This window comes from Fusarium vanettenii (genome assembly GCF_000151355.1).
Source record: "Fusarium vanettenii 77-13-4 chromosome 3 genomic scaffold NECHAsca_2_chr3_3_0, whole genome shotgun sequence".
Classification (NCBI taxonomy): domain Eukaryota; kingdom Fungi; phylum Ascomycota; class Sordariomycetes; order Hypocreales; family Nectriaceae; genus Fusarium; species Fusarium vanettenii.
The window spans coordinates 1,197,986-1,217,143 of NW_003315880.1; the positions used below are offsets into that span (position 1 = coordinate 1,197,986).

A 19,158-nucleotide genomic window follows, 5' to 3' on the forward strand; every position below is an offset into this window, starting at 1 on the left:
TGGGAAGGGAGCAAACTTGTTGAAATGACGGGTCACTCAGCCAGACGACTCTTCCCTTCATCCCTTTGTCTCCTAAATTGGGGGCTGAGGTTAACTCGTGGGCTCCCCGCCGGAAGAGGAGACGAGGAGTTGGAGCTTCAGCTCTCCACTGTTAGCCGAGCTTCCATCCAATTTCAAAGTTGACGCCGGGTTTGCTCATGTGCCGGAGCGGAACAGAGTCAAGGTTCTTGCCATGACGGCATCCGCTTGCGGTGCAATTCCTCTCGGCCGACAACAACCACGCGTAGAGACGGGGTGGCTTGCTCCCCTCACCAACCCCCGCGTCAGGTGCCTCCAGGAACAGGCGTCAGGTCGAGTCTCGTGAAGTCCCGCGCTGCGACTGGCGCACTTTAGACTGGATGGGCGAGTAAGCGGGGGTTGGGAGCCTCAGGAGGGGGGAACATGTCGTCTCCTGCCGCGGATGGTGGCTGACGGGTCACACGACCACGAGGATTCTGGGGATATCCCCGCAAGGGGGAGGGATCAGAAGACTCGTTGCGGCAGGAGAGAAAAGGCACAGAGAAAGAAAAGGCGAGAAGAAAAAACAAAGATTGAATCGTAATGGAGGGGATGGGGGAGAACTAAAAGGACCAATCTAGAAAAGACTGACTTGCTGCCGGAAACCCGCCCCAAACAGGACGAAACACGCATGGCATCACGACAACCTATATCTGAGCAACGTGACAACTCAACTTTTTCTTTTCGCGCATCTGCCCGAAACTCGGGTCTGCGGAGAGACAATGAATCGTAAATTGTTCTAGAATGCGTTGCGCTAGTGTGTGTCAGGCAGCACCGCGAGCGGATAGACGCAGCATAGGCGATGATCCTGCCAGATGCAGACGACACTTCTTGGGTTCTCGAGTCAGGAACTGCAAATGACGGAGGGAGAGGCGAGACAGTACGCGGAGCCGCAGAAGCGAGACGTTGGAGGTTCGGCTGTAGTGATTCTGATTAGAAACATGATTGATCATTGCCAGGCTTCAGCGAGTTGTTTGCGTTGCAGCTGCCAATGTGTGAGGTTAATATCATGGTCTTGTAGTTGGGGGTGTAAGCGAGTTTCCATGTCAACGAAGAATCCAAGGCAGAATCCAAGGTACAACAAAATCAGACCAACTAGCGTCACGATCTAGTTGAATGGCTTTTATAGTTGACCAGCTGTCAACCACCTGGGAAACGGTACCTACATGTCGTTGATCTTGGCACGAAGGCATCCAATATTGAAGCCCCTCGGCCGGGATTATACCAGAGGCGGTGAAACCAATTCCCAATCCTCTGGCGGAAAACTCGGCCCACGAAACACGCTCGACGCCCCAGGGCCAGAATGACAGCTTGCCCTGCATATAACCGGCCGGTAACTTGTGCGCCTGGAGTCGACGATTGGTGATATTTCATCCCGTCCCATGAACCCGTGACCTCGGGGGTCGGTCCTAATGGTCCCTGTCCGAGTTTAGTACTGTACTTCGGATATGTACCTGCTCAGCCACCAGCAGCCGGGAGAGTAGGTGTGATGCATGCAACAGGGCGACGCAACCACAACGAAAAGGTACGGAGATATTGCCAGCATCAGCCCTGTCTTTGCCGTGTCAGCAAGTGACCTACAGGTCGCCGACAGGCCGCTGACCTCTTTCACAGAAGCATATGTAGGGAGGCAGGTAGACTCTGATGACGAAACCTCAATGTGACCAATGGATCGATCGATCGATGAAAAACCGGTATTCACAAGCAAGGTCTAGATCTTGTTTAGAAGCAGAAGCAAGCAAGTGTCTTCTCCACGTTCAACGTCAGGGAAAAGGGGAAAGAAGAAGAAGAACAACAGGAACGAGAGGACCTACTAAAGTATAGCTTCTATTAGCTTAGCTTGGGGTTCGGCGTAAGAGATGGATTCCGGGACCAGAGATCGACCATGTGAGGAGCTTTCCCGTCTATGAGGTTGGTTCTGGTAGCCCGGTACGGTACTTGAGGGTTCCATGTTCCATCATCATGGGGGGGAGGGGGGACCCAGCTAGCGCACCTCACCTGAGCTGCCCACTAGGAATCACGCCAAGCCCGCCTCCCCCCCGGGGGCCCGCCCGGCGGCGCATCGCTCATGACCGATTTTGTATGGGCTAAGCTTAGCTGGAGAAGGAGCAGACGACGAAAACCACCGAACAAAAGGGAAAGAGAGGCCCAGGTTTGAGGTCATGTCCTTCTTTCCATAGGTTGTAAAGGAAGGTCCGAGGTTGAGATTGGGTTTCCTTCTCTCCTTGGCCTATTTCTCATCTTTTCCCATTTATTAACTTACTCCTCCACCCCCTCTTACAACAACACCTTCTTTCTCTCCTTTCCCCCTCGCAGCAGTGGCTTTGCCGCGTGCCATTCACACAACACCTTCGAGCCAACTTACCAGAAGCTGCCCGTCGGCGAGGTGGAGGGAACCACCACCAGGAGCGAGTACGTACCGCCAGCTCCGTCCCATCCCATCCATCTGCCAGGTCCAAACTCCACCGCAAGATAAACGTCCTGGGCGGACAAGTCGCTAGCTAGAAGCCCACCCCTGGCTCCCTCTGGCAGAGGCTCTGATGCATTCCGTCGACAGGGCTCTCATTCACCAAAAATTGGATCATCTTGGCCTGGACCGGTCAGCGAAGCAGCAGAATCAGCGGCCTCTCCGGAAGGTACCTGGCTTGATTGTATCTCCACCGTCTCCCGGCGTCATCCTCACCGAGACGAGAGGAGTCCTCCTTTTCAATCGCCTTCCCTCGTCACGTACATCCACCATTTACAAGTCTGCCACGGCACACGGTTTCATTTTTTATACTCTGCCTGCTCTCCCCGAAACTCGTTAGCACGACGCCCACCCTTGAACTCAGTCGGCGCCAGAGCGTAGAAGCTTTGGTATCTCTTCTGCAAGCTGCGTTCCTCATCAGCCATCGACAAGCACCGCCCGCAGCCTCCGACGTCGCCGCCGCCGCTTTTTTTCTTCTTCATGTGTCACGGCCCAACGATTTTAGCAGCTTGGGACGTACCCTTGAACACCGGCTCGCAGCACTTGATACCCTCAGCCAGCATCATCAGTCCCTCCACCGGCTCTCCACCGTCTTTTCCTCCGGCTCACTAGCAGGTACAGACTTTTTTTTTTTTTCGATCTGGTCCCTTTTTATTCCCTATCTATATCCATCCCTTTTTCGATGCCTGCCCCTGACCTCGTGACGCGCAGACTTTCTCATTGCTCTGGAAAAGCCCTTGACCTGGGAAGCATGCAATAAGAACCCCCGAACTCCCTATTACACTTACACAGCACCTGAGCGGCCTGCGCGCAACCTGGCTCCTGGCTGCGCCAAAGCACACGCTGAGCTAAGCTTTTTACTGCAACACCACACTGACACTGGGTGCCACTTACTGCTGGCGTTGCCTCGATTCACAAGCACCAAGTCCACTGTTACTGTCATCGCCGCGATTTCACACGCGATTCTCCAGTTCTTGCGTCACGAGCTTACGAGTCACGAGTCTCTTTGGGGTTTCCTTTACGACGGGAGTTGATTTCTGGAGGATTCACCGACTAATGAGCCACGCGAGGAAAAAGTAAAGGGAACGACAACAAGAGAGATCTTGTAACTCAGCACCTCTCTGTGCTCCTTAACCACCGTCAGCTGCTGCATCGCTCAGCCCAGTTCTGGTGTCCCCGAAATCTGGCCTAGTTGAACGACTTTTCACGACTCAGCGCCTGCTTCGCTTTATTTAACCCGCCTTTTCGTCTTCACCGCGACTCTGCTGCTGAGCAAGTACTCAGAGGCCTTTGTTCGTTCGTTTAAGCCGCAAAATACGACTTTCTTTTCACCTTGGATGGTTTTCACGGTTTTCAGTTACCCTCACACTCACTGAATACTCATCCCCTGGACTTTCACTCAAGCGCCGGCCTCTCACGATTCATATTTCAGCGACCATGCTCCGCTTGTGCAGCCGCCGATAATAACTCTGTGCCCAAGATCCGTTGGGGAGCTTTTGCGGACTAGACGACCATCCGGCCTTTATTTCTCACCTGTTCCTGCAGAAGCTACTCAACAATTACTGGGCTCTAGCGGCATTCCCGAACCTCGCCAATGGATTCGAGTATGCCCATGATATTGCCCAAGGGCATTGTCATTAACACGAAAAACATCTACAAAGAAGTCGCCGACTTTCCCGTTGTACCCCCTGACAAGGTCTGGGAGTATTGGCATGGTATATCCGCCCTTCTGCATATGTCTCGTATTCTATACACCATCTAACTTGACCGCAGTATATACCACAACATACAAGAAACTCAAGGATCCTACAGCTTGTCGACTCGAGAACTTTTGGTGGCATGTCTGGGGAAGCGACCGAAGGTTTCTCAAGGGCAGCGCTCTGGCTAGGCTTTATGAGGATATCTCTCTTGGACCGACTTTCGTCCCTCTCAAGGGACCCCCGAATCGATGGGAGGGCCCTGATGTACGTGTCACTGGGGTTAATACCCACCAAAACCCCTCCGTCCTCGCTGACATGGACGCCCAGATACCACCCCTGATCAAACAGATTCTGGAAGCAGCCGAAGCAGAGGCAACACCCCCACTGCCACTGCCACTGCCCCAGGGGTCCCGCCATTCAAAATCCACCGACTCAGCGTTGAGGACGCTATCTTCCAGCGCGTCAAAGCCGCCACCTGCCCATCCGATCCTGAAAAAAGCCCGAGGCCCATCATCGTCAGGGCCGCGGCCCACTGCCCGCTTTGTGTCACCCCATGAATCTGCCGATGAAGATGAGATCCCCTCTTCGGGGAGCACAGCCGCCACGGCTTCGGAGGCACCCGTATATGTAGTCTCTTCACCGAAGAAAAAGGCTTCCCTTCCCCCGGTCCAGAAGCTCGCTCCCTCGTCGGCTGCCGTGAACAGAAAGACGGCGCCGCCAAAGAGACTAACAGCAACCTCCGTGGAGTCTAGCAGTCGAGAAGGGGGCTCCGGTTCCTCGAACGGGATACGGCATGCACCAGTCCCGCGGCCCGTACCTTCAAATGTTGACACAAGCCTGGAACATGACCAGCCAGCTTCAGGAGAAAGCCATGGGGTGTCCCATGAGCATCCCGTGATGAGCGAGAAAGCACGTGGAAAGCAGCCAATGGTGCCCGTTCGGCCGGTTTCCCACAGAAACGAGGTCTCCAAGGAAAATATGCGGTCGTCACCGCCAAACGAGCGACCTCGAAGTATCCACCGTGAGAAAGGTGTGCTCCCACAAGCCCGATCGCTCATCAACCTCGCCAGCCATGGGTCACGTAGGGGATCTGAGGCTTCCTCGAAGTCGAATTTTGGCGTCGGGTCTCCTGAAAGCGACAAATCCAGCAGTCATTTGGCTCCCCCGATGTCCCGGTCTCATTCTCACGGCGGTTATGATCAGCCCAAGCCTCAGCATAACCTTCGAGCGCCGGGTCTCTTTACCGAGGCTACCTCATCAACGTCAAACGTTGCCGTCACGGGTATGATTCTTGATCAGTCCGGATTTGGATCGTCACCCGTGACTGGATTCGTGGACCACAGACCGCCTCAACACCACACGATTCCCGTTGTGCCACCCAAACCGTCGGTGCTCGACGCCCGATTTACACCAACCCAGCCTACGACATCGGCTAGTCTTCCCCTGGGACGCACAAAAAGCCAGCTGACGCTTCTTTTGGAGCGTGAAAAGGCACGAAGCGGTGGCAATAAGCCGAGATCCAAAAGCTAGGTTCTTTTTCATCCGTGAAAACACCCCCAGATGCCCTGTATATGACTCGATGTCGGGCGGTTTCGCTACGGCTGTGTACACCATTTCACAGCGGAGTCTTAGACTTCTCTGATAATCATGTTTCAACTAGTTGGAGTCATCCATGGGTGTTTGCGCATGCACTGCTGTGGAGTCTGGGTGCACCAAAATTACATGTCTTCTTTTCTTGTCTTGTTTTCTCAGCATTTGGCTTGGGGACCGGGTAGCATTCTTCCGAGGCCATGCTCGTAAGGGGACGAGCTGGCGGTATAGGCTTGGAACTCGCCGGGTGCATCATGGAGGCGAGGCGTTTGTGATGGAGTTGCATTGGTCCTGATCTAGAACGGCTTTTAGGCTGGCGAATACAGGCCGGGAGGGATGGAAACGGGATTGATACCACATAGAAAGGAAAAAAGTACCATTGATGTAACATTGTTAAACGAATGAGTTTTGGTGATACATGGTGATGCTCCAGCAAGTTCAGAGGATACGGGAGTCTACTTGATTCGGGTTCAATGTATATGAATCACAATAAGTCCTTTAGATGGCATGGCATGGGTAGGAAAGGCACGAAGATCAAGGTGACTGGATCTGGGCAAGTGATGAAACAGTAGTGGTGCTTGTTGATAGCAATGTCCCATATGATGGCGTCTAATGCTCAAGGCGTATACATGACATAGATAGAGGGAACATGACAAGATAAATGTTACTCTTGACAGTGTCTGCAAAAGAAAAATCGGTTCTGGCTTGAACCATAGGAAGGGCTTTTGTGTTCCAACCAACCAACCCTTATCCAAGGGGGCCCAGCTCATCCAAGGGAGCTCCATTATACATAAAATAGCAAGAAGACGGCCAAGTAGAATAACAAGTGAGCGAGTATTCTGCGGGCTAGCGAATAATGAATTACATGATGTCGTCGTATCGATAATCGGTATTGATTAAAGAATGGGAGGGGAAAAAAAGGGGGGTATGTGTATGTGTTTAGTCGTCCAGCCTAAACATCTTGCGTAGGGTGCCAAACTTCTTCTTCCTCGGGGTCCCAGTCTCTGAACCTTCGGGGATGCTGTCGACAGAGGCCGGGGGAGCATTATGGGTAGCGCTAATAGCGCTGTGAGAGGTGCTGCGGCGTTTGAGGAAGCCCGTCTTGACTGTTGGAGAGGTTGGGGATGGGCCGGGCCCGCCGGCGGTGGACGGCCGTCTCTCCTCGTCGACGACGTACGTGTTTTGAGAGCCGTCGTCGAAACGGTCTTCCTCCTCGTGGGCGTGGTGGCCGTCCTGGAGCGGCCAGTTGGCTCCACGCTTCTGGAGACGTGCGTTGTGTGGGTGGCTGCCGCTGTTGCTACGGATGACGGCGAGCTCTTCAGTGCTGCGCTCTAGACGAGTGTCTCTCCGTGAAGCACTCTCGCTGTGATTGCGGGAGATCTTGTCAGAGGGGTCCTTCTTGCGCCGGAGGATCGACGACATGAAGCTGCCTCGGCGCTTGTGGCTTGGTCGAGGGCCCATGGAAACATCCCCGGCAGTCTGCGCAGGAGGCAAGGCCCCCAGGCTCTCTCGTCCAGAACCACTCCGCTTCAGTGTAGAAGCCGTACGAGGACTCATACTCGTGGTCCCGTTGGTTACAGCTGGCTGGGGCTGCTCTGGCTCGTCATCGCTATCTGGAAGGTCAGGGGAATCCTCGTCTTCCACGTGAGAGGGAGTTACTCCCATGGCGGCGGCAGCTGCATTGCTCGAGGCCTGGTTGCGCATCGTTCTAGGGACTCTCTTCTGCTTCGGCCGCGGCGTGGGAGTACCCTCGTCCTCACTCGAGTCCACAAAGCGACTGCTGAAGGCTGGACGGGCATCGTCTTCGTCGCTCGAGTCATCGAAACGGCTACCGCCCCGAGCCTTCTTGCCCTTGCGGCCGAAGCCCGACACGCGCATGCGAGATGAGCTGGCGTCGCTGGAGTCACCACGCAATGAGTGACGCATCCGGTTGTTCATGACCACGGGAGGCGGAGAACTCGTGTTGGAGTTGCGACGGAAAGCTGATCCAGCTGGTGACAAGGACCGCAGACTGAATCGACCACTACCCCTGCCACCATCAGACGCAGGGGCTGGAGCGTCTCGCACGCTTCCTCTCATGGTTCTGCGAAAGCCCATGCCTTCTCCGCCTCCAACCCGAGCTCGTCGAAAGCTGCTCTCGCTAGAATCAGAGCCCTGTCGTCTAAGGCTTGGCTTCGCGATAGGAGCTCTCTCCTCTGAGTGGTGCCGGCGATGTGCCTGGGCTGACTCTATCGTGGCTGCTGGCTGATAAGAGGCAGGTCGAGAGTCTTTTCTCGGAGCAGGGGAAGACTTTTGTACACTGGCAGGAGAACCATTGGCTCGGAGCGACTTTCTCATGCCAGTACCAGCGGCTGCCGTAGCCTCTGGCTCTGGACGAAGGGACTTGCGAAAGTGGCCTTCCTGAGGGCTTGGTGTAGAGGCAGCGCCAGATCTCATAGATTTGCGCATGCTGACACTTTGCGGCGGTGATGACTGCTCAATCACTGCAGCTTCATGGCCCCTCATAGACTTGCGAAGCTTTGATCCTCCTGCTGGCTTGGATACTTCCTTTGCCACAGCTTTGACTCGAGGCTCCTCGACCTCGTCACGGGGCCAGGTGGTGCCAGGTGAGATCTGGTAGACTCGATTCGGATCCCGATGTTCTGATGAGGTTTTTGTGGGTGATTCCTGTGGTTTCTCCACTGCCTTTTGCTTCTTGTGCTTCTTCTGCTTCGGCTTCACGGGCTGTACCACTTCTACAGGAGCGGTCTCTTCATCGGAATCTTCCATAGCCTCCTTTTCAAGCTGGCGTCTCTCCTTAGCACTCAGACTCCTCCAGTAGGCCTTGGCATTCTCCCAGTCATTGGGCGTCTGCAGGGGTGTCTGTGTCGCATCCTTCTTCGTCGTGGCGTCCAGAGAGGCATCTGCCTCCTTTGATGCCTCCTTGGATTTCGCAATGGCCTTCTCAAACACCTTTTTAGGAAGCATCGGCTCGATGGGGCTTTCGACAACGGCATTCAGGGACATGAAGCCATCACCCTCGATATCGGAGAGGTCTTCATAGGCGTCGCTATAGATGCTGCTCCCGTCTGATTCTTCCGACTCTTCCTGAATGTCGTGCATTTGGGGACTGGGAGGAGACATGGTGGTCGACTCAAATGACCGTTGAGGCGTGATCGGTGCTGGCTTGACAACTGTCTTGGTGGGTTTGGTGGTTGAAGAAGCATTCTCAATGGCATTGGATATTTCTAAGCTACCTGATCCGCCTTTGACTTCATCAGGAAATCCGCCTGGGACGTCGAAAAAGTCTTGCGGTGAGTCTTGTCGGCTTTCGTCTGGGATACGAGGACTGGGTTGCGTAATCGATATTGTCGGCACGTAGTCGCTGGGCGTCGAGTTGTCATCAGAGTCGACATCAGAGCTCAAGTCGCTGTTGCTGATGTATCCGCTGCTCTCGACGGATGTCACTACCAGAGGCAATGGCTCCCTGTATTTGGAAATGTTGGCTTCGTTTCGAGAAGACTGTTCGCGCGCTAGAACTGACCCGATAGCATGATCACTCGACTGTTCCAGCTCTACCGGTCGATTGTTGGCCGGAGGGTAAGGCGGAGAGAGTGATCTTTCCAGGGGGCGGACAAGAGGTCGCTCTTCTGTCTCCCTCGCCTTCTTTTCGCGAATGCTACCAAACGAGGGCAGCGCTGGTCTGGGAGTCATCTTTTCATCGTCATCAAGAGAAATCGAGTCTCGCTTATATCTTCCGATGATGTTGTGCCAGGGTTTCTTTGCCTGAGGGCTGGGTATTTGGGATGGTTCAGGCTCAGAGGGTTCTGCAGACTCTCCCACTACCGTCGTGTTCTGATCGTCAAAGCTTACCCTGACGCTCCTCCTTCGAGAAAGTCCATCATCTTGGCTGATCAAGCCCGAGATAGAATTTGAGGCTTCTGAGCCATCCTCTGAAGGGGAGGCATCTCTCGTTGGGCTTGCATGCTTGAGTGCAGACTTCCGAGGCGAAACAGATCGGGGAGGGGGTTCGTGTCTAACGAGTAATTGATCGGTCGTGGGCGCAAAGTGCGTAGTCCGGCCAGGGCTGCGTGCAGGGCTCTCCGAGTGCATACGTGTCCGACGAATGCTTCCATTCGGCTTTTCAATCGGAGCTGGGATACTGGCCGGCTGGACTTGCTCCTGTTGTTCCTTCTTACTAGGCTCAGGCTGAGACGGCTGGGAGGACTTGACAGGTACTGCATCGATGATATCTGTTGGACGATGTTGCGGGGCGGGTTGTGTTGTAGGCTGAGGTTGAGATTGAGATTGAAGTTGAGGCTCGGGCTCTTCCTCTTCATCAGAAACCTCATGAACCACAGAAGGTCGTTTTCTAACCGAAGCATCAGGTAAAACCACGGCGGCTGGACTTGATTCAATCCGCTCCGCCCTGATAGACTTGGGTTCGACTGGTTCCTCAACTTCCGATTCCAATTCCGACTCTGATTCGACAAGAGTTTGTTGTCTCGACAAATCCGATTTGGTTTCGGCCTTGACCTCCGGTTCGGACTCGAGGTCGGATTCGAGTTCGGACTCAGACTCGGGTTCTGGCTCTGGTTGCGGCTGTGGTGGGGCTTTCTTCGGCTCTGGGGTCTGTTCTTGCGTAACCGTAGAGTAAATATCCGTAGGGGTTTGTGTAGTCTTGGTGACAGTGGGTGGCGGGGCAGCGGGTTCGACAGCGGTTCCTTTTATTCTTCCGACAGTTCCCTTGGACAGGTGAGTGCCGCTTCTTGATCCCTCGTTTTTGTGCCGTCGGACTGGCTTCTCGGATGCATTCCTGACGCGTTGCTCCACTAGGAGGAGTTCTGCTCGGGGGACCATCCTCCTCGAGTTGGGATCATATACCATGGCATTGTCAGATGCAGCCAAGGGCTCCAGCATGGAACGGGGATAAGAGAAGTTGATGGAACTTGGACTGCTGGGTCGCAAATCGGCAGATGCCCTCTTATCAGCGACAGCTGCCCGGCGCACATTGGAGATGTCTCCAGATGTCGGTGCCCCAAACCATGAACCTTGGCCATCCTTCATTTTTTGACTGGCCGTCTGAAAGGGCTGGACCTGCAAGCTCATGGCTCGCTTGTGAGATGTGGGCTTCGACTCAGTCTTGAGATGATCATGGTTCGGGAGCTTGGGTACGGGAGGGACATCGTGGGTGTTGGAAGGAGCGCCGCGCGCGGGCGATGGCGATGGTGATCGAAAGGTGCGCTCAGTCATGGAACTCTGGCTTGGGGTCCTCTGAAGTTCCCTTCTCCCTCTATCCCGACTCCCGGTAGATGAAACTGATGCGCTCCTGCGCATAGCGCGCTTCGACTGAACCTGAGATACATTGGTGGGTGTCGCTGGTCGAGCTTTGAGAGCGGCAGCGGCAGCAGCGGATGAAAGGGATACGGATGGCTCGCGTCGCATAAAGGCCGAGGCAGCGGCGGTCGCAGCATTAGGATTGGCTGTCTCCTTGGTCAAGGGCTTGGATGGAACGGCCATGTTAGCAGGGCCTGGGGTGAGGTTGCGATAGAATGAGAAGAGGGAGAGATGAAAGTCGTCGCAAAAGGGACCATCAGCAAATATCAAGGACACCAACGCAAGCGCACAAGTGTCTGTCAAATAGACCGGATGGCGGCGTGTCATGACATCGCATCGGCCTGGCGCACTCGCGCACTAAAGTCAAAAGCCAAAACCGGCTTTGCAGAAGCGCCTCGAAATGGTTGTCTCTCACCTGGGTGGGAGGGCGATGCCTCCTCGAACCTCCAAACATGGCGGGCTAGGTCAAAAGCGGCGCGGACGCCAGCAGATCTCAACAGAAGGCGGGCATGAGAATCCAGGAGGACGGGAGAATAAGAAATAATTACTGGAATGTGATGATTAGAGTGTCGGGAAGAGCAGAGGGCGGGTCAGGGCCGTACAGTTAAAAAAAAAAGAGGAAGACGTGAGGATTCTTGGAATTGATCCAAGATGAGAACGGAGAACTGATGACGAAAGGTATCAAGCCACTAGGCCCAGCTAGACACGCTAGCCGCGCTAACCCAATTTGAGGTTAACAGGAGGGACCCCACTGCAGCTTTTGTTCCGGCTGGGCCAGCCAGGGCAGGGCTTTTGCTTTAATTGAGTCGTCATGCTCGCATCAAACATGGACGTCAAGGGTCCTGATGATTGGGAGGCTGGATGGTTGATGCCGTTGACACTACGGATACAGTACAGAAGCCAACGGCGGTGTAAGCAGGGCTGGACAAGTGTTTTCCCTGTCCTAATACAGTCCCGGGCACAGCCCTCAGCTCAGCTTCCATCATGTGCAGCTCACCCACCCGGTTTCCACACATCGGGCCCATGCATCAGCTATTTGTAGATCAGTTCCCATTCAGGCTCATCTCTCCTGACAAACGGCAAACCAAGCCATAAATTCTCCATCTGCCGAGATCTACTTCTCGGCCTTTTCATCCATCTGGGCTCCATCTCAGCCGGTGTCAGCTCAATCTCGAAATGGATGTCTGCTTGCCCACTCTCCAGCTGAGCGGCTACGGTACTCTACCTGTCAGAGCACTTATAATTAGCCCCGGTTCTGCTAGCTGGCCCGCCCTGACGTCAGTCCCAGACTCGTCTAATTTCGAGCCGCTCAATGGAACTTGACTTTCCGTCACCTCACTGCGAACAGCTTTTCAACTCTATTGGGGCAAATATGTAAGAGTGGTCGTGAATTGGGTTGCGCTACACTAGGACAGCTATGACATGATATGTTTAACGCTGACTGTTCTTCCCGCCGTTACATATCCATGCTGCAGTGACAGTTGTAAAAAAAAAAACACACTGCCAACTTCCCGTGTTCAAAACCCAACTAGGTAAACAAAGGTCGCTTCCTAGAGCCTCCTCCTCACCGAGTGGCTCTCGATCCTTAGCTATCAGGTCGTCTAATGAGATATCTGAAAGAAACAAAGCCAGCAATTAATCGACTGGTCTGCCTCGACTTCCGTATCATTTGACGGCTCCTAGGTTGCACCCGCCGGTATGCCCGGATCCCCCCGATGCGAATGATGGCCAGTTGCATCCAAGTAGTGATCATCAGGCCCGTCCACGTAGTCCTCCTCGGACTGCGTGGAATGTTCGTTGCCCATGTTCATGGGAGGGGCGTCAGGGTCTGCGTGCTCTGGCTCTGGAGGAGTGTTCTGGTTTGTTGTTTGTCCTCTTGCGGGTGCCTTCGCATTCTTCCTGCCTTTTCGACTTTTCGCCTTGGCCTTCTCGAGAAGACGCTTACGATCAGCCTCTTCCTGGCGATGCCGTCGGTCCTTGATCTCGTATTTTTGAATCAGTGCCCTCGGTGGCTCGCCAAAGATTCGTTCGTACTCGCAAAACTCGCAGATCCAAATGTCTTCCGCCTTTGGAGGGTTTTGATAGTAATTGTCGGCAGCAATTCGACGGCGGTGCCTTGCGGCCATGTCGAGCTCCTTTTCCAATCGGCGTCTGCTCTTTCGACGAGAACTCCCTGATCCGCGACTAGCTGCCTTGGAAGAACCATCGTGATTATAACCGTTGCTACCGTTCATCTCTGCCGACATGCCTGGCATCGTTTGAGTCGACATACTGTGTTTACTCGAATGACCTTGTTTGCTAATTAGTATGCCATTACAGCTAACCATCTCCTGAAACTTACCAGGCCACCGAACCGTCCCGGGAACTTGGGAGTCGCAGGTGAAGGTGAATTGAGTGGAGGCAGGTGTGGTCTTCGTTGCCGAAGAGTATTGCTGAAGTAAGCTCCCGTTCTCTTGTGGTTGAGGACGCTGCTTCTCAGCGTTTGCGACAGCAATGGCGTTAGAGATGATACCGCGAGCTTCGCGTTCTAGGACTGGAATTAGCCGCCTGAATGGATGTTTTGGTGTTGTTGATAAAGAAGACAATGTTAGGTTCGGTTCGCTGTAAAGAAGGAGGAAAGAGCCTTCACAGCATGCACGCAACATGCAAAAATTGGTTGGGTCGGCTGAGCTGGCTGGTCAAGTACTATGCATGGCTCCGTGCCGCCACCTGTTTCCAGCCGGCGGCTTATGCGTGGTTGGCGCAAAATGCTGCAGGAGAATAGAGTCTATCTGAGATTCACCCGAATAGGCAAATCTCCATAAGACGGATAGCCGCAACAATACATCACTGAGACAATGCATAGGCGCACAATGAAAAAGGCATCGGCAATAATGAAAGAAACTCACCGGCTGGTGCCCATTGGGGTGGTGCAGTTTTGGATGCTCGTCCAGCCCACGTAGTGTTACCGTCGGGCAAAGCTCGCAGCGGACTTCTTCCATTCCTGGAGCGCCCCAATCTGCCTCGTCCTGGCCCCGATATTCCCTGGTTGCTGGTGGAAAAGGTTCCCGAACCTGGATACGCACCCGAATGAGCATACGACCTATCGCCATGGAGCTCGCTGGCTGGGGAGTGTGCTGTCCCGGAAGATATGGCCAGGGAGCCTATCTCGTTGTTCAGCGCATGAGTGCCGTTGAGAGTGGGATCCCCTGCAGAGGGGATCTTCCGTTTCTTCTTATTATTGGTATTCTCGAATGAATCGTAGCCATCTACTGACGAGGTCGTTGATGGAGGGGGCTGCGGATTTGGATGTCGAGGCGGGTCCGGCCTTGACGGCCGACGAGCGGGATGAGTAAGGGTCTCTGGAGGTGATCTGGTAACAAGACTGCTCTGCAAGGCAGTCTCTTCCTCGTCGCCGTCTGGCAACCCTACGCCGTTCCGCCGTGGTGTGTAGTTGCGCCCCGACTCTGTCCTGCGTCCCTGTTCAACTGGGCTCGTGGAGCCGGTCCTCGGCGGGCTTCCTTCGTCTTTTAGAGTGTATGGGGGGTAGTAGAAGAGAGGGGTGGTTTCGTGAGTCGACGGAGGGTATTTTATTGAGTCCGCAACGTCTGGAGACAGCCTCTCTCTGAGCCGGCGTTTCGGCAGCGGCCGAATCGGTCGGTCTGGGAACAGCGACGATACAGTATCTGGCGACATTTTGGGGCTATGATCTGCACGAGAAGAGCGAAAGGCTCGTGTTAGCAGATATGTCGCCATGATGCCGACGAAACCAGTCACGAATATAGCGAAGGAGGACATGGGAGCGGAGAGGTTGGTGGGGGATATGGACATGTGGGATGCCGCCCACCGCAGCCCATGCTTGATAACCGTCCGAGGTGATCAATCAACGGCCAGCTGGGGATTGCGACGGGCTTCGCCGGCGTTGGAATCAAACGGAAAGCGTACCCAGCAAACATCGTATAATAACCCTGACCCAAACCGTATAACCAAGAACGGTGGAGCAACAAGTTTCCCCAAACAAGCCCGAGAGGGAGCAATCTGTACAAATACGTCGACAAACAAGACTCGATTATTCAAGATCGACCGTACAATTCGAAAGGGGTATCAAGGTCGTAGGTAGGCACGCCGGGTGTCGAGGCTGGTTGACGCTGGAAAGCTCGAAGGGGGGTAAGTTGGTTCGGTCGGGCTCTAAAGCGTTCTGTGTGCGGGTCAGAACATGGTCGTCGATGCAAGGCATATCATGGCCGAGCAGCTGCGACTACGACGAGCGTGGGCTGGCACTGGTGATGTCTCTGGTTGTAGCATCGACGGTCTCTCGCAGCGGTTATGCCGATAGTCGCCAGGCTTGCTGTCGGTCGTTCAAGGTCGGGTGGCTTACCCAGTCACTGACGGGCGGACGGGGCCCAGGAGGGTGAGGGACACCTCGGGCAAGCGCAGACGAGGCTCGAAATGAAACAGCAGATCGTCGATAAAGGCCCTGAGAGCAAGTGACGTAGATCGTGACAGCGCAAAGCTGATAGCACCTTGGAGGTTTCCGTAATTCGAGTGTGCGAATCGTCACTGAGGCTAGGAGTTGCAACGAGGGCCGAGGGCGGTTATTAGGTTAGTCAGCAGAATTCCCCCTCTGGTGTGCTGTCAAGGTGGCACTCGCCCTCCCCACGCCCACCACTCTCCCTGGCCATGATCGAGACTTGAATGATTTGCACTGTGTCTGGTTTACAGGGTTTTGGCGCTTTAAATATTTAAATAAATCCAGCTACACTACGATTTATTTATTATTATTTTTATTTTTACTGCCATCTTCCCAACTGTGAGTCATGAAATACATAACACGGCAGTTCCATGACGAGAGTTTGCTGACTGCGACATCAACGATTCCCTGATGTCACTGAGGTCCATCCAGCGGAAATCAACCGCGCAAGGCGGGCTATCGGACTGCAACCGGGCATTACCCGCCTCTCAGCGCGGGCGAGCTAATCGAAACAATTTCTGCACAGTGAATGGGCAGCGCTGAAGCTCCCTGTAAGGCGCGTGCCTCAGTGCGGATATGGACCCTAGGACCCCTGTGAGGTACCTCGTTCAGGTACCTGGCGAATTTTGTGGTGCTGTAGTGGTCCGGCTCTGTTCTGAAGCGACACCACGCCGCGCTTCGCCCACCCAGGCCCGCACCCACTCAAGGCCCGCGCCCACCTTCCCTCGCTCTCTCTGATGGATGCCGCTCGCTCTCCCACGCTTCCGTCCATCTCTTCCCGTTCTCCTCCTCCGAACCAAGCTTCTCCTCTCGTCTCCTCTCACCCATACACACATTGTTGCGGTTCCTCCGTGTCATGACTGATTCGCCTTTACTCCTCTACGACATGCTTGCTTGCCAATCTTGTCTTCAACTCGACTGCTCCTCCTCGACCTTCTAGTCTCTCTCGTCGACGCTGGTCTCCGGCCCAGCTCCCACATCTGCCTTGATCGCTTCCGCACCACACACCAATTCTCGCGATCCTACCTTTCCCCGAGTCTTTTAGCAGCTTTAACTATACATCGTTTCTCTCGGCAGTGTTACACGCGCCAATACTCGCCTACCGGACCTTGGGTCTCGTCCTCGTCCTCGTCCTCCTCACGTCTAACGTCTCCTTCTCTTTTCCTCTCCCCACCTCGGTGACCCGACTCACTCATGGCACCTCCCTCGCCGCGACGGTCATCGAGAGCCCGCGCGACCAATTCACAATCCCAGCAATCATCTGTCTCGTCGAGCACCTCTGGCCGAGCCGAACGGAACACGAGATCCGTCGTCAAGCCCTCCTCCACCAAGTCCACACCTAGCGCCTCATTGTCGTCGGAGCCCTTTGAGGATCTCGACGACACCCTCCTCGGTCGCCGGCGAAAACGCAATCACGACGACGATACCGAAAAGGCTTCCAGGCCTGACAATTTTGACATGGCAAATGGAAGCGACGACCTCCAGGAGGAGGAAGATGAGGCTGTCCGCTGCATCTGCGATTCTGAGGACTACCCGGGTCGCCCGCCTGTCGAGGGACCCGACGCCGACTTTTTCGCCTCCATTGAGTTCACTGAAGATGTTACCGGCTTCTTCGTTCAATGCGACGTCTGCAAAGTCTGGCAGCACGGTGCCTGTGTAGGCATTTTCAGTGCCGAAAGCTCCCCCGAAGAATATTTCTGCGAACAATGTCGCAAGGACCTACACAAAATCCATACTGCAAGCAACGGGTAAGTCGGTTTCTGTCTCGATTTAATGCGAACTAGCCATCTCGAAATTCGTCCAAATGGCTGTGGTCGACTTTTTTCGACTCACGGTCGACCTCGTTCGCTCTTGGACCACTGCAAAGTTCACACGCCAGCGTTGATTTTGCCCGAATGCTAATATCCTCTGCTTGACAGACAAAAATACTCGAAATATGTTCCTCTCAATCGCCCATCGCGGGCCACGTCGAGGGCTGCCTCGATCGCCAAGGAGGGAACTCGCTCCCCAAAGACTGGGACAGGCAAAAACTCACGCCCTACCTCTGCTTCACAGACGTCGAAGCGCCGATCTACAATGAACAGCCGCGACCGAGCCTACGAAGATGAACAACTCCTTCGAGCCATTGAGGCAAGCAAGGAAGATGCTCCTCACGATGCGCCAGAGGCCTTGACCAGGAGAGCCAAGCGGGGGCGGAGTGACAGTGAAGAGTCAGTCGCCCTTCATACCCAGCCTCGGGATGATAAGCTGACGGCAACGAGAAGCCACACGAATGTCAAGAGACAGCGAACCAGTTCTCGCTCCGCTTCGCCTCCTGCTCAACCTGTCGAGGCCACCAGTCGCGACGAGTCAGATGAAGAGTCGAGCACTCGCAGTGGCGCAAAAAAGGCTCGAAATAACAAGACTCAAAAAGCAAAGACGGAAAAAGAAGATAAAGAACGTCAGAGGCAAGAGGCAGCAGATAAGCGCAAAGGACGCGCAGAGAGGCGTCGTGGAGAGGGTAAGTCGGACCTGTCTGAGACTATTTCCGCTTGCTAATTTTTGGTAGATTCTGATCCTTCTGACGAGACGCCTGCTCCCCCGGTAAAACCGCCTGCGGCAAAGAGCATTGAGACTCCAATCGTCACCGAGACTCCAGCTCCTCCAGTTCAGCCAGTCCCTGACACTCCACCCGCGAGCCACCCTCCGACCACGAATACCCATAAACGAGGTGGCAGAAATACTCACAAGAAGGGCAAGGGCAGAAACCAGTATACTAGAGACCGTGATGCGGATGGCGAATCCCCAGCACGGTCAATGTCGCGAGACATTCAGAAGAATGGGGATGATTCAACGCCAGGCCATTCCAAGTCGACCAACGACCACCACCGACATGGAAAATCAAAGGCAGCCCCACATCATAAGCTGAGCATGATGGATATGAAGCGGCGTGTCGGCGCCATCATGGACTTTATCTCCCGAACCCAGGTGGATCTTGCGGCAGAAGCCATTCCAGTGCCCAACGGGTCCGCAAGCAGCGGGCAGGTTTCGCCCCAGAAGACTCCTGTCCCGCAAATTGCTAGCAGACCCGAGAACCAGTCCATGGCAGTGGAGAACGGATCGACCAGGGAGTCTTCTCACGACAAGGATTTCAAAGATCTGAACTGTATGGAGATGATGGACGTTCTAACGCGGGATATGGTCAAGTGGCAGAGCCAGTACACCTAAGCACATACAGCACCGGGTTTCGACAGCACCCTGCTATGCTAGGCGGTGGCAATGATGGGCGGTTATGGCTTCTTGAATGTTTTTGGAGTTTACGGTTGGGTGCATTACGGGCGTCACGAAGCATCAAGGCAAGATGCAGGGATGCGATTGTCTTTCATCGCTCATTAGTTACGGTTTCTCGTTCGTCTTTTATCCGGAACCGACCACGAGGTCTGGGCTCTTTGGTGTTCCGGCTCTTTTCTTATACCCCAGTATGCCTGGTTAAAAGAGTTTGCCATTGGCGTCTTACAAAGCTGCAATGGAGCAGCATTATTGTGGGAGAAGCATGAATCTCGGAGGGATGGATATGAATAACAGAGCGTCGTTAGGTA

At 54.4% G+C, this 19,158-nt stretch overlaps 4 protein-coding genes across 4 annotated transcripts; 2 read left to right on the plus strand and 2 right to left on the minus strand.

Moving 5' to 3' along the window:
• Nucleotides 1-4,118: 4,118 nt before the first annotated feature.
• On the plus strand, nucleotides 4,119-5,754 carry NECHADRAFT_91799 (uncharacterized protein; the record flags this gene model as incomplete). Its single annotated transcript, XM_003052504.1, has 3 exons — nucleotides 4,119-4,239; nucleotides 4,298-4,488; nucleotides 4,552-5,754. 3 exons carry the CDS (start codon nucleotides 4,119-4,121, stop codon nucleotides 5,752-5,754), a joined length of 1,515 nt encoding a protein of 504 aa, XP_003052550.1.
• Nucleotides 5,755-6,753: 999 nt separating this feature from the next.
• Nucleotides 6,754-11,313, minus strand: NECHADRAFT_35639 (uncharacterized protein; the record flags this gene model as incomplete). Its single annotated transcript, XM_003053001.1, has 1 exon — nucleotides 6,754-11,313. The coding sequence occupies one exon, from the start codon at nucleotides 11,311-11,313 to the stop codon at nucleotides 6,754-6,756; it is 4,560 nt and encodes a 1,519-aa protein (XP_003053047.1).
• Nucleotides 11,314-12,503: 1,190 nt separating this feature from the next.
• NECHADRAFT_58991 (uncharacterized protein) lies at nucleotides 12,504-14,805 on the minus strand (the record flags this gene model as incomplete). The annotated part of the gene is made up of 3 exons (XM_003053002.1): nucleotides 12,504-13,420; nucleotides 13,472-13,657; nucleotides 14,019-14,805. The coding sequence occupies 3 exons, from the start codon at nucleotides 14,803-14,805 to the stop codon at nucleotides 12,810-12,812; spliced, it is 1,584 nt and encodes a 527-aa protein (XP_003053048.1). The 3' UTR covers nucleotides 12,504-12,809.
• Nucleotides 14,806-16,786: 1,981 nt separating this feature from the next.
• NECHADRAFT_2224 (uncharacterized protein) lies at nucleotides 16,787-18,781 on the plus strand (the record flags this gene model as incomplete). The annotated part of the gene is made up of 3 exons (XM_003052505.1): nucleotides 16,787-17,328; nucleotides 17,500-18,080; nucleotides 18,129-18,781. Coding segments are annotated over 3 exons (1,776 nt in total), but the record flags the coding sequence as incomplete, so codon positions are not given.
• Nucleotides 18,782-19,158: the final 377 nt, after the last annotated feature.